Source organism: Salvelinus alpinus, chromosome 1 (genome assembly GCF_045679555.1).
Source record: "Salvelinus alpinus chromosome 1, SLU_Salpinus.1, whole genome shotgun sequence".
NCBI lineage: Eukaryota > Metazoa > Chordata > Actinopteri > Salmoniformes > Salmonidae > Salvelinus > Salvelinus alpinus.
The window spans coordinates 30,556,350-30,570,812 of NC_092086.1; the positions used below are offsets into that span (position 1 = coordinate 30,556,350).

The 14,463-nt window shown below is 42.3% G+C and overlaps 1 protein-coding gene across 6 annotated transcripts; it reads right to left on the minus strand.

The window, feature by feature from the left end:
• Window positions 1-200: 200 nt before the first annotated feature.
• Window positions 201-12,112, minus strand: samd9l (sterile alpha motif domain containing 9 like). 6 transcript variants are annotated; one of them, XM_071396340.1, is made up of 5 exons: window positions 11,878-12,073; window positions 11,654-11,702; window positions 11,055-11,109; window positions 5,676-5,732; window positions 201-5,568 (listed from the first exon to the last, which is right to left on the minus strand). In XM_071396340.1, the coding sequence occupies exons 4-5, from the start codon at window positions 5,677-5,679 to the stop codon at window positions 944-946; spliced, it is 4,629 nt and encodes a 1,542-aa protein (XP_071252441.1). In that variant the 5' UTR covers window positions 5,680-5,732; window positions 11,055-11,109; window positions 11,654-11,702; window positions 11,878-12,073; the 3' UTR covers window positions 201-943. The 6 variants fall into 6 exon arrangements, with proteins under 6 accessions (XP_071252441.1, XP_071252414.1, XP_071252422.1 ...); XM_071396313.1 differs by having other exon boundaries at window positions 201-5,571; XM_071396321.1 differs by having other exon boundaries at window positions 201-5,571; window positions 10,609-11,109.
• Window positions 12,113-14,463: the final 2,351 nt, after the last annotated feature.

Genomic DNA, 14,463 nt, shown 5'->3' on the forward strand with positions numbered 1-14,463 from the left:
CATTGCACTTAGGCCTACATACCTGCTTGTGGGTAGTTTGAACTCAACTGTTTTTATTATGTGGTCCTATGGATTCATGGGACTACCATTAAAATGTTTATTTTGTATTTTTTCTACGTGTGAATTTCATGTTACTATTTTAGCATTGTTCACACATTTGCTAAAAGAAACAGTCACACAATAACCATTCAAAACAAACAAAAAGTTAAGGCAACTTTATTAGGTGTAACTCCATTTTTGAACTAGTCATTCTTCATACAAAAAGACAATATTAAAACTGGTTAGAAAAAAATACATAAAATGTGAAAATCCTATATAAGGGACCATTTCACTGGGAAAACTATCAATAAAATGAATGAGAGAAGTACAAAGTAGTTTGGTTATCAAATACCACATTTTGGGCACAATACACATATAATATTACACAGGCTTCCTGCATAAGACAAGATTTAATATAAAAAAAAATATACAGTATTCTTCAAGAATGAAACAAAAACAGATCATGACTGCATAACTTGACAACACATTCCTTAATATTTTCAGTCCACATAATGGTTGAAAACTTGCAACAAAGCATTCAAAGCATTCAAACAGAAATAACTTTACACTTACGGTATGCAAAATACCCATACATTTGCCTTGTTCATTTTTTTTTTTTTTACAGGCAGAATTTAATTCAGTCTTAAGAAACTAAACTGAATTTTGTACACACACACACACACACACACACACACACACACACACACACACACACACACACACACACACACACACACACACACACACACACACACACACACACACACACACACACACACACACACACGGTCTTCCTCTGACAATGCGCTCTAAAACATGCTCATTCATTGGTATGTTGGTCCAAAATGTTCAGGAGATATTCCATAAGACTCCTTTTCTGGCAGCATTTGTCTAAGTGGCGACCCTACTTTTTCACAGTGACGTTGTACGCAACAGGTCCTCTAAATGTGAACCCCAAGTAGAATGTGATGTTTTCATTGCCATAGGGCACGGAGGCTGCTTTCAGATGAGGAATAGTGAACTTTCTCTCTTTTGGGCCCTCAAGGTACACTATCCCATCTTCTGTCCACCCAGACACAGTCCTGAGCAGTTTTGCCATCTCTGGCATTTTCCACACCTCCCCACTGAACCACTTCATTCTCTTTTCTGAGATGGAGAGGACCTTCGTAATCGTTTCAACCTTGCTTTTGTGAACAATCTTGTCCCACCCACTTCCATTACTTAGGAAAAAGTGGGTGTAAATCCTTTTCTTCCTTTGTGGTATATCCTTCATTTTGGTCCAGTAGCTCCTTTTGAGGTACTCAACAGCTGATAGAACAATGTTGTATTTGGTCTCCTTTTCAGGGTCTGTGTCATGATCTTCTGGCCAGAAGAGCAAGATGAGCAGGAACAGAGCACTGGACAGGCACTTCCGTTTCTCTGTTGGGAACTGCTGACTAAGTTTCTGAAGGTCTTTCAGAGCAGCCAACTTTGGAGATTGGGTTGTAAGGCAACTCAGAGCAATATGAGCTGCTATGTAATTGACGAGATCCATTTGATCCAGCCTGGCCATCAGAGGGTTGCTGGGGTAGAGAGATATGATATTCTCTAGGACTTTGACTTGGTCTCTTTCTTTCTGGTCAGTCAGTAGGGAGAAGATTGAAGTTATATTCCCCCCACCAAGCTGGTAAATGATCATGCGTTTCATGAAAGGAGTTAAACTGCCAGGGTTCGACTGGCACAGCTTTGGGGCAATGCTGAGAGAGTAACCACTGAAATATTTACCATACTCAGAGGATTTTCTTACCAACCATGTCATTGGATGGCTTATTTTCATCTCAGAGCTTTCAATTGTCTCCTCCTCATCTGCACTGATGTCTGTCTGGAAGTAACTCAGGTCCTCCGAGATCCACTCCAGGGCATCATGCAGTGTCATTTGAAGGCCTTTCAAATTGATGTGAAAATTCTCCCAGGGCTCCTTCAGTTCCTCAGGAATGTAATCAGTGAGAAGGTACTTCATACATTCTGAATGGCCATTCGTTTTGCTTGAGAAAATACGCAATGAGAATACGAGCTTCAGCAGACTGCAGCCAACTTCAACTGCAGCAAAAAAGCCACTGTTGTTCATGTTTTCAAGGTCCGAGAGAGCAGATTTCTCACATTCTCTGAAACACTCCATTGCTTTCAGCGCAGTTTCAACAGCGTCTGCTGTATTTTCTGCCGTTTTTGGTACTTTCTCAATTGCTTTACACTTGGCGTTGAACCATCTTCTGTATACCTGGCCTTTCGTGTCAAGAATGTAAGAGTTGTTAGGCATTTGTTTTGCTGCTATCTCTGCCCAATCCTTTGCCTCTTCAAACTTCTCATGGGAGTAATTCAGGCGAGCAAGTTGCTGAGCAAAGAATGCATCTTTGTTGAAGCGTTTGTATGCCTCCTTGAGGAGCTCGATTGCCTTGTCAGGGGTTTCCTTTTCACTCACATGTTCAATGAGAGGAGAGAAAAAGCTGTTTGATTCATCACCTTTACTTACTCTGCAACGTCTCATGAACAGGGCTCGCAAAAACTTACCATAATCTTCTTTTCCAAATCTGTGCTCAAAAAGCACATCCTCGTGGAGAAGATCCATGGCCAACCCACTTTGCTGCTTTTGGTCACCAAGGAGCTGCTGAAGGATTTCCTTTGCAACAAGTGGATGAATGATTCGAACTGATTCAATGTGCGTCTTGTCATCTCTCAGATGTATAAAGACAAGTTTGGCCTGCTCACTCAGTGATCTCTCAAAAGCATGCTGGCGGAATCGATCCATATGAATGGTAAATACTAGCAGAGCTTCGCAATGGGACTGGGAAATGAATGAGTTCTGAACATAAGTGTTGAGCAATGCCACATACCGAATGAGCTGAGTGACAACCGCTTCATGATCAATGTCTTGGAGCAGATGTTTCACAAATTGCGCAACATACTCAACAATCTTCTGGTGTTCAAATTCTTCACTCATCAAGACGAATGTCAAGATGAATTCTGGCTGGTACTGTTCTTCAAGCTTCTGCCGTTTCCCAGCAAACTGTCTCTTCTCTTCTTTTGATAGTTTGTGAGTGACAGCTACATTCTGCAATGGTGAGTCCTTGCACATCTTCTCTGGGTTATGTGATCGTCTGCAGCTCAACAGAATGAAGCAAGGTGTTCCTTGTTTGATTTTCTTAGTGTTGATGGCAAACTCTAATTCATTCCTCAGCTCATCAAGGTATTCTTTGTCACAGTCCTCAATCAGCAGGAGCACTGGGAGACATTTCTCAGGATCTTTTTCCTCATACTCTCGGAGTTGAACAGCATGTTCAGATACAGTGGCTGCTGAGTATGACGGCTTCACAACAGCACATCTTAGGTCTGTCCTCTTGTTCCATAACACTTGCCTTCCCACTGTGCTTCCACCGCTTCCTGGGTGATGGTAGATGTTGATAATGTTCACAGGTCTGTCTACACCCCATTTCATAGTGTCAGTGAGAAGTTTGGAGACATCTCTGTATGCATCCCTTTGAATTACTTCTCCAACAAACTTCTTCTCTGCAAGCCAGAAATTCAACCAGGTCACTCTTCCCCCGTGGTAAAACTGTCTTTCAATGTTTTCTTTTTCTGCTTTGATGTAATCATCGCTTGTTTCATCACAATGATTGACACTCAGGATTTCCAAGGAATACATCCTTTCCTCGTCACGAGTTTCAAGAAGGCACTGTCCTTTCAGGTAGATAGGCAAGTGTTTGGTGTCTCGAGATGTTACAGGTTGGATTCGCTGCAGTGTCGCATCAACATGGCTCATTTTCATCCCAACAACACTGGAACGGTTCACAGTTTCTGTTCCACATGAACCCTCTGCAAAACTTTGCCATTTCTGATAGTTATCCTCAGATTCTGAGATGCAAATGATGTCTTCATGACCTTCCATATCTGTGAAGAACTCATAGAAGGTGTGCAAAAGGGGTTTCTCAACTGGGGATGTGAGAAGGAAGACCACCAGGAATGCTCCTTTTGGCAAGATCTGTTTGCAGATCAATGACACAGATTCCCTCAGGAGTGTAATTTTTGTTTTGATCCATGTCATCTCATCACAGGGGTTTTCATTCCCTTTGTAATCGCTTCGTCCATTGCAAAATATCCAGCTGGTTTGCTCAAACAAATGCAAATGGCTCACAAATTCACCAATGCTCATACCACTTGGTATTTTGTAGTTCTGCATGAAATGCATATTTGCAGCATGGTGCTGAATATATTTACTGCACAGTCCTAACAGCTTGGAATCTGTGTCAAAGTCGAACACACAGAAAATATTCATGTTGAGCAAGAAGTCAATGCTGCTCAAATCATCTGGTTTGAACTTGTTAGTGACAAGAATGTACCATTTCTCCTTTTCAATGAATTTCTTGCCACTGGTTATCAGCATGGTGAGTTTCCTTCCGAGGTCTTGGCAGATGTCTGGGGTGTTAACATATCGACAATGCTCAGCCTCTTCTCTTTGGGCATCTCTGTCTCTGACTCGCTGGTAGAAGTCATTTTGATCATTCACTGGCTCGGTTTTTGATCCTACCCTGCGATAGATTGTTTCCTTTTCATGCTCAATCTTGTTAGAGGACTCTTTGAAGTTTGGCAGGCGAACAGAGTACACTCGGTTCTTAACAATGCTTATGGAGGGCACAATATCAACCTCCACCACGTATCTTTTTTCTGTGCTATTTATGTCCATAACCTCTATAAACTGAGGTGGGCGTATGCACTGTCGCACATGCTCGCTGTCAGAGCAAGAGAAACTCCTTTCAATGTGATCCAATGCATCAACATATATATCTTTCTCAAAAACCGGAACACCGATTATCTCACCATGCACATAGCCTGCATCATCCCTACTGTCCATCACACCAAAGTGTATTGTGCCATTTGATCTGATATTCATGCAGCCACTACCGAATTTGAGAACCTCTTTGGCAAATTTTGCCTGTAGTCTTGTGCGGTCCAATTTGGCAGCATTGTCAAATGACTTGTACTCATGACAGGGAGATATCAGATCAAATACACCAGATTCAGGTTGCAGAACACTATGTTTGACATATGTGAAATCAATGCCTTCTTTGCCAAATGGCCGTGGCTTGCAGTCTCTCTTTGTGGTTAACACATTGTCCTCAACAGATTGTCCTTGATGAGTTTGTTTCTCTTCCTCTGAAAGACCTTGATCTGTCGCTGGAATCTGGGGAGCTGATCCCTGCTTCTTCTTTTTACTTTCCTGTTCAGTATTGTTGCTACATTGAGGCTTTTCCTTGCCCCGAGTTCTCTGTTTGGTGTCTACAAGCTCATTTCTCTTTCTGATGATCAACAGAGCTGGTCCTGATTTCATTCCAATCTCTTTTCTCAGATAGTCCTCAGTCAGTACAAGGAGAATTCTCCCATCTACCTCTTCCTCATAAAGTTTCTTGATGTATTGCTCCTTCACTCCAATAGTTCTTAACCAGGAGCTCACGTTGGAGTCAGTCCATTTTTCAACAGGCAGTTCATCAGGTTCCTCTGCTGTAGAATATAATAGAAAAATCAAATAACTGATGTATTACCTATATTAAGTATTAGTAGAATATAAAAACATCATTACACCAATATCTCAAACAATTTCTTACCCATTATTGCACTTCAGTCTACGAGATCACTGCTGTGTAGGGTCTTGCATAATCAGTCTGAGGAAAACAGTAACTATTAATCAATCAATCAACTACATAATCTAAAATAGCACTGCTTGTTTTTTTACTGTGTGTTGCTCAGTGAAACATATTTGAAATTAACAAACTACAAAAGAAGTACATAATTTAGTAGGCTGTGAATATATTTTTTTATTTTTTATTCTTCTTTCTTGGTAGCCCACTAAGCAAAATGACCTTGAAATGATGAAAACATCTGACATTGGAACCATGTTAATTTTCAGTTGTAAGTGAAAGATTTTAGGGACGTTGAAAAGACGACTCCTCTGGATGTTGAAATGGTGTCGGACATTAAAGCCATGTTCATTTTCAGTTCTAAGTGAAAGATAAAAATCTGTATTTTTTCGGATGTTGAAAAGACGGCTCTGCCAGACGTTGAAAATCTGTATTTTTTGTTGTGGTTTCATAGGGTCAAATTGTAACCGTAAACAATTTCACTGACATCTCATGTCAATGATGAAAGTATTATGTCTCAATCCCAAAAATATTTGGTTCTGATTGAAAGCAAAAGGTAGATGATTTATTATTGCTCTCATCTGTCACTTGCACTTATATTAGCCATTTCAAAAGCTGAAGAACTGGCAGTGATCATGTTCAAAGTTTATAGACACAACCAACCGAACACTAACTACAACAATATTCTCTATCGACATAACGTTTCAAAATATACACTTGCAAATAACACTGGGTATTATTCTAATGAGGTCCACCCCAAACAAGGCCAAATTGAGTTGGTCCGTCGCCGTTAATCGCATCTCCATTTTCTTCACTGCACGGATCCTTTTAAGCACACGCATTTCCGCACGGAAGCTTTTAAGCACAGAACACAACACGGAACACAGCTACAGTCAATGCTTGCGCCTATACATCGCTGATGACTCTAGCCAAAATCATGTAAAAGTTATGCCCAATATCACAGGAGCTATGTTTTTTTCTTCTTTCTGACACTGCTTTTTAAAAAATGGACTAAACTTTTAGGGCCAAATTTGAGCAAATTCAAATTTTTTCAATAATCTTGATTAATCGCAATTAACTAACGCAATTAACTATTTTAATCGTTTGACAAACCTAAAGAATAGACATTTTCAACATCCGTAAATTACATCTTTTAAACTTGAACTTAGAACTGAAAATGAACGTTACTGCAATGTCAGACGGAGAATACTTTTCAACATTTTCTCTCTCATTGGGGTCTGTCTAAAAATTATAGTAAGACAAAAACAGTATGCCATAGCTCTATGCCTATGTTGGTGTGAATGGTGCAGATCTCTTGTAAAGAGAGGCCTTTGCACAGTGCCCAAGACGCCAAAACACCGGTGGAATGAGCACTCAGAATCTCCGGGGGCTGTAAACCCTTGCTAATATAATCCACAATCCAATGGGACAGCTGTTGATGAGAGAGGGGCCCACGTTTGCAAGGGGGCGCCCAGGAAACGAAGAGTAGGTCACCCTTTTGCCATGCTCTAGTTTGTCCAAGTAGAAGCGCAACATGTGTACTGGCCATAAACGATGGAGACGCCCTTCTTCTGTAGAGTAGAACGGTGACCGGTGGAAATCAATTAGCTCCAAGGCGATACAATTGTAATTGCTGCTGACCTTAGGCATAAAGGCGGAATCGAGTAACAACGTTACTTGGGGGAACCCCAGGGCAACTGTAGGCATGAATGGTGGACTAAAGTGCATGCAGCTCACTCACTCGCTTTGCAGAGGTAAGGGCAATCAGCAAACGTGTCTTAAAAGGAGAGATATTTAATACTCCACGCATTCCAGCTGCTCAAAGGTTGCTGAGAAATTAATTGCATCAAGCACAATAGACAGGTCCAAAGACAGGGCTAAAGGGAAAGGGGGATACCTAGTCAGTTGTACAACTGAATGCATTCAACTGAAATGTGTCTTCTGCATTTAACCCCTCTGAATCAGAGAGATGCGGGGGGCTGCCATAAATCGACATACACGTCTTCGGCGCCCGGTGAACAGTGGGTTAACTGGCTTGGGGATTAGAAGTAAGCGACATGCTTCCTTCATGAAACACAACTGAAAGGGGTTACTCTACTCTAGTTGTCAAAGCCTAGATGACAGGCCGAGAAAGCTGCTAAATGGATCTAAACAGTTAACTGTTTTGGTCACACCACTTCTCGCAAACGAGCCACTTTACAGTGAGCGTGTAGAAGGGGCTCCTGCACTCTGGGTAGTCTAGAAGACAGAGGCAAGTCGCATTCAGATTCTCCTCCTCACAAGCCATGCACGGCGTGCCATAGTTTCCTAGAGGGCGGAAAATAGGCTATAGAGACAGCGGTGATATGCTACATGAAGATGAAATTGACAACCATTTCAAAATAGAAACACATGCATTGGCTAAATAGATACATTGCTGCATTGCAAACATAAACAAATCGAGACAAAGAGAAATTCATTCACACAAGGAACCCACAGACCTGTCAGTGGCAGTGTCCCAGATAACAATATCTAACCTGTTCCGAATAAATAACTGGCGGGTTGCGGTAGGACGATATTTGTAAATTGGAGTGAACGGTGTCATTAAACAAGACGTGCTCATATTATTTATTTTATGTACTTGGTAAGAAAAGTGCCTTTAGCCGTGTTAGCTATTTGGCTAATAGCTTCGCTAGCTAGTGCCACCTTAGCCGAAGACAACTGCGTGAATATTGTTGTTTCTCCGGTCTTGAGTCTCATATCACCATAGCATCGTGAGGTGTACTAAACGAGAAGCAAACTGGCCAGTAGCTAGTTGGCTTTTCAGCATTGTTGTGAATTAGCCTTCACAGGCGTGACAGCAACACTACCTGAGCAGGTAGGGAACTCCAAGTTATCTAGCCATGTGTATGCCACTATGTGCAGGTAGGACTGCTAGTGTGGCTAGCTTGCTAGTTAGAAGCCTCACAGCTAATGCTAGCTAGGGCTAGCACAGTGTGAATGCCACGGCCATGAAGCTAGTAATGCATTATATAGCTAGCAACTGCCTTATGGCTAAGGTAACTAGCATATTGCTGGTCGGAGTGTGGGCTGTTCACAAACGAGTAAACGTAGGTTTTAACCAAACGAGAGAATGGCTCAGTAAGAAGCTAGAAATCTAGTCATGCTGAGGAGAGCTTTAGTGGATGCAGTCACATCCACAAGGAAGAGAAGCAAGAATGACCAGGGCTGTGTTCAGTACGTTTTTACGATCTGGAATGTTCAGTTGAACGGAAACAGCGCTTTACTAAATGACCAGTTAAAAATGGGGAGTGGTTGGGTTGTGGAACAATTTCAGCATTGCCACTGCCCGTAAAATAAACTCAGCATAAAAAGAAACGTCCCTTTTTCAGGACCCTGTCTTTCAAAGATAATTCATGAAAATCCAAATAACTTCACAGATCTTCATTATAAAGGGTTTAAACACCGTTTCCCATGCTTTTTCAATGAACCATAAACAATTAATGAACATGCACCTGTGGAACGGTCGTTAAGACTAACAACTTACAGACGGTAGGGAATTAAGGTCACAGTTATGAAAACAGGACACAAAAGAGGCCTTTCTACTGACTCTGAAAAACACCAAAAGAAAGATGCCCAGGGTCCCTGCTCATCTGTGTGAACGTGCCTTAGGCATGCTGCAAGGAGGCATGAGGACTGCAGATGTGGCCAGGGAAATAAATTACGATGTCTGTACTGTGAGATGCCTAAGACAGCGCTACAGGGAGACAGGATGGAGAGCTGATCGTCCTCGCAGTGACAGACCACGTGTAACAACACCTGCACAGGATCGGTACATCCGAACATCACACCTGCGCGACAGGTGCAGGATGGCAACAACTGCCCGAGTTACACCAGGAACGCACAATCCCTCCATCAGTGCTCAGACTGGCCGCAATAGGCTGAGAGAGGCTGGACTGAGGGCTTGTAGGCCTGTTGTAAAGCAGGTCCTCACCAGACATCACCGGCAACAACGTCGCCTATGGGCACAAACCCACCATCTCTGGACCAGACAGGACTGGCAAAAAGTGCTCTTCACTGACGAGTCGCGGTTTTGTCTCACCTGGGGTGATGGTCGGATTCGCGTTTATCGTCAAAGGAATTAGCGTTACACCGAGGCCAGTACTCTGGAGCGAGATCGATTTGGAGGTGGAGGGTCCGTCATGGTCTGGGGCAGTGTGTCACAGCATCATCGGACTGAGCTTGTTGTCATTGCAGGCAATCTCAACGCTGTGCGTTACATCCTCCTCCCTCATGTGGTACCCTTCCTGCAGGCTCATCCTGACATGACCCTCCAGCATGACAATGCCACCAGCCATACTGCTCATTCTGTGCGTGATTTCCTGCAAGACAGGAATGTCAGTGTTCTGCCATGGCCAGCGAAGAGCCCGGATCTCAATCCCATTGAGCACGTCTGGGACCTGTTGGATTGGAGGGTGAGGGCTAGGGCCAGGGCCATTCCCCCCAGAAATGTCCAGGAACTTGCAGGTGCCTTGGTAGAAGAGTGGGGTAACACCTCACAGCAAGAACTGGCAAATCTGGTGCAGTCCATAAGGAGATGAACTGCAGTACTTAATGCAGCTGGTGGCCACACCAGATACTGACTGTTCAGTTTATGTCAGTCGTTGAATCTTGTTATGTTCATACAAATATTTACACGTTAAGTTTGCTGAAAATAAACGCAGTTGTCAGTGAGAGGACGTTTCTTTTTTTTGCTGAGTTCACATCACCAATTGCTTCAAGCCACACCTTGCTACACTCAACAAACCGGAGCAAACGTACCTCAGTCTGTTCAAGAACATTCAAGAACGTTTAGGGAAAACGTGTCCTTCAGTACAAACCGTTTCACAACGTAGCAAATATTCAAGCAAACTGAACGAACCTCAGTTGGCAGGCGAGTGGCTCCCTTTATAGATCCCCACAGTGGATGTGTCATAATACCCATAAAACCTAGCGGTCAAACAGGGAAATGGTTGAAATTATTTTTCCACCATTCATTTTTCCCCATTTTAGAAACACTTAAAACAAGGGCTGTGTTTTGTGTAGGCTTACCCTGGTGTGACGTTTTGATATTCGTGTAAATCTCTTTCAGACAAGGTGACGTTTAAATCAATACATTCAGCTCTATTTACGCTCAGATTCAAAAATGATAATTAGCACCAAAGTAGACATCATGCAAGACTACAAATACATGCATGTCTCTCTAGCTGACACCTTTGCTAACAGGTATTGTTTTATTTTAAAACATGACCAATTTTTTTTTTATTTTGCCAATTTATGCATTACTACATTTTGCTAACATTAGATAGTTAATCCAGAGATTCTTACCTTTGCCTGGATTCAGCAGTCTCGTCCAGATAGTAGATAGATAGTATTTGTAGTTCTGTAGGATAGCCACATTAGCAGCTAATTAGCATTTCATTTTTCGGGGTGGGGGTACCAGCGAATATATTAATAAGTCACCTTGTCCGAGAGAGATTTACACAGTTATCAAAACGTTACGTCAGGGTAAGTTTACACACAACAGTCTAAAATCCTCTATGGGAAAAATGAATGGTTTAAAAACGATTTGAACCATTTCCCTGTTTGACCGCTAGGTTTTATGGGTATTATGACTCATATTGTGGTACTCTTTGGAGGAGAAGCCCACCTAATTCACCACTTCACCTGTGTCTCCAACAGATGTGTGATTGGTTACGTTGAAACGAATATTTGAAATATAACCCATTTCAAGACAACGAAGCTGTTAAAATGTTTAGTTGATTATAAAAGCACAAGGGAATGCAGGCCAATGCACGGTTCCAAATAAAATGGCTCAAGCCTATTAGCTATTGAACATTTAAAAATACTAAGTAGCTACATACATCCTTTTAATAAAAAATTAAGTTTAATCTGTAGTCGCCAAGAAAAACAAATATTGGGTTTACCAATGAGCGGGCGAAGATGAACCAGACGTTGGCGGCGATGTTGTCCTCTCTGGAAAAAAATATACTCCAGTTTTAGATTGCAAAGATAAGACTTCAATATAGTTTTTTTTTTTCCTACAGCAGATACACTTTACACCAAACAGAAATAAAGGGCTAAGAATGTGTATTTCCTTTGTTGGAGAACACTCTCGACAAGCGTAGCCTATAATTGATATAGTTCTCACCTCTTTAAATTGTTCCATTGCCAACATAAATATGTTTAGCTCTTAATACGCCGCACGTCGTTAATGCTTTAGAAGACTCGGTGTGATAAAAGACTACTCTTTTCAGCTGGTAGATTTCTGCTGCTGTACTAGATAGGTGGTGTCTAATGCTAGCACCCTCAGTCACTCCATTGAAAACCATGGACCCGAACTACGTCAGATCAGAGGAACGACGTCATGAGGGGGCTTGTTTTTATCCGTAAGTTTCGTTTAGGAGAAAAGGAGAGTTATGAGGGCCAACAAGGCAGCCAATGGCAACTTGGCATCGACCCCCTCAGGCTTGCAGTGGAACTCCGTTACATAACAGGCAATAATGAATGTATTGTGTTTGCTTAGTCCCAAGAATAACTGACAAAAATGTAAAGTTCAAAGGCACAAATATAACGCAGATTTATTTGGCTTTTTCACTTAAACAGCTGCATATTCGTTGGCAATGCAAAATTAGAAAATTGTGAAACAGTGTGTAGTATGGACAGTACATAAAAACACCGTACAAAATAAATCAAATAAACTATTACAGTTAAATACCTATTAATCTGTTATTCAATGGATATGATTGAATAAAACATGTTGCATTGGATCATCATTAAGGAATATGGGATGAGAGAATATATATATATATAATTCCTCCATTAAAGAATGGTCAAAAAAACTAAAGCCCATAACCCAGAATGTAAGGTGAATACTTTCTGTAATCATCCTATCATGACTTGTAGCCGAACAAGTTTTAGTTATGCCTAGTGTGTCAAGAGATCAAGCAAACAAGACTTTGGCTGACGCCCTGCAATAAAAAAAAAACAATATTTCTTTGTGCCCGATGTACAGCACAACGCTAACAGAGATAAGATAAAAGTAGAAAAGAAACACATGCTTTTACCAGTGTTCAATTCAAACACCCTTTGGAATATCTCTCCTTGACTGCACAGGAAGACAGGCACTGAAATAGTACTGAGTGAAGAGAGACAAGCAGCATCTGCAGCAGCAAGTAAAACTATTTCAGAGACATCTACCCTTACAGAGCTCACATACATAGCACAGTGTTATTTAAAAAAGGCATAATGGCCACATCATATGATTATCATTGATCAAGTCATTATCAAGTAGTCACATATACAAAAATATACACCTCTTTACAGTGAAAAGGCTCACTGAGGGAACGTTGTACAGTAAAACTACCATTGTTGACTTAAATCTTCCAACATAAACAGAAGAATTCCTCCCTTGCATTGCCAAGTATTTTGTGCCCAACAATACATGACATGAGGCAGGACTCCATTGCAAATAAAACAGGTTCTCTCTGCCCACACTAGTTCATTTCCACCCTGGCTTCTTGATGCATCGGGGGACCTTGGTCCGGTTCCATTCTGAGCCATTTTGTCTCAGTAGAGTAGGAAAGGCACCTGGTTTGGGCTGCTGCTGCCCCGTCGTTAGGTCCCAGGCAATGCAGGCCTGGTCCTCACCAGTACAGGAAAGAGCCACAGGGCCCCAGTATGTGTCCACTCTTAAGGCAATCAATCAAATGTATTTATAAAACGCCCTTTTTACATCCGCAGGTGTCAGAGTGCTATACAGAAACCCAGCCTAAAACCCCAAGGCAACGCTCCTCTGTGCCGTACCCATCACCTGGCTTTCAGGCAGGCTCCGTGTCCAGTGTGGCTCCGTGTTCAGTGTGGCACCGTGTTCAGTGTGGCACGGTGGTTCAGGTGGCACGGGATTTGTAGGGGAGATTTCTGAGGGTGTGGAGGGTTCTGAGGGCTGGGTGGGCAACTGTCTGTGGGGGCAGGTCTGGCAGTGTGGATGAGGGTGATGTAGGCAGTACTGGTTTGACTGGTAATGATGTGAATGATACTGGCTCTACTGGTAATGTGGTTGTGTTTGATAGTGACTATATGGGTGTAGAGTCTGATACGGTCACTGACTGTATGGGGTCTGTGGATGGATATGTGCTTGACACCATCACAGGCTGTGAGGGTACTGTGTTTGACGGTGTTGGTTCCTCTGGCTGCGACGTGTGTGTCTGCAGCAGCTCTGTGGCCTTGGGCCCGGGGTGTGTGTAGGGAGTCCGTATCCAGGCGAGCTGCTCTGAGCTGGAGTAGTAGGGAAGGAAGTGCCTCCTGTGCATGGCCAGGTAGGTGTGGCACGGGAGGTGAAGTAGGTGACAGTCATCAGCGATGGAGCCCAGAGTCTCCTGGACCTCAGCTGGTAACTCCCTGTAATGGTGCTTCTATAGGAGGGACAAAAGAAGAAGGATTCATATAAACTGACATCTAAATCAGGTTGCATAGAGAAGGGTCTGCATACATTGTTACACCAAATCACAATTCACCAACTAAAAGTACAGAGCTTTCATGGTTGTTAAAAAAACGTTAATAGATTGCTTTTTATAAATGTTGTGCTACATTTAACTGCCGAAAATGCTGTTGGTGAAGTCACTTCCTTAGTAGGTGATGTCAGAGGTCAGCATGTGGGAGAAGTCGAGATCAGGGATGATCGATGAGTTTCCCACTAGTAATTACAAGTTGTAGGTGCGTTCAAGTGGATTTTACC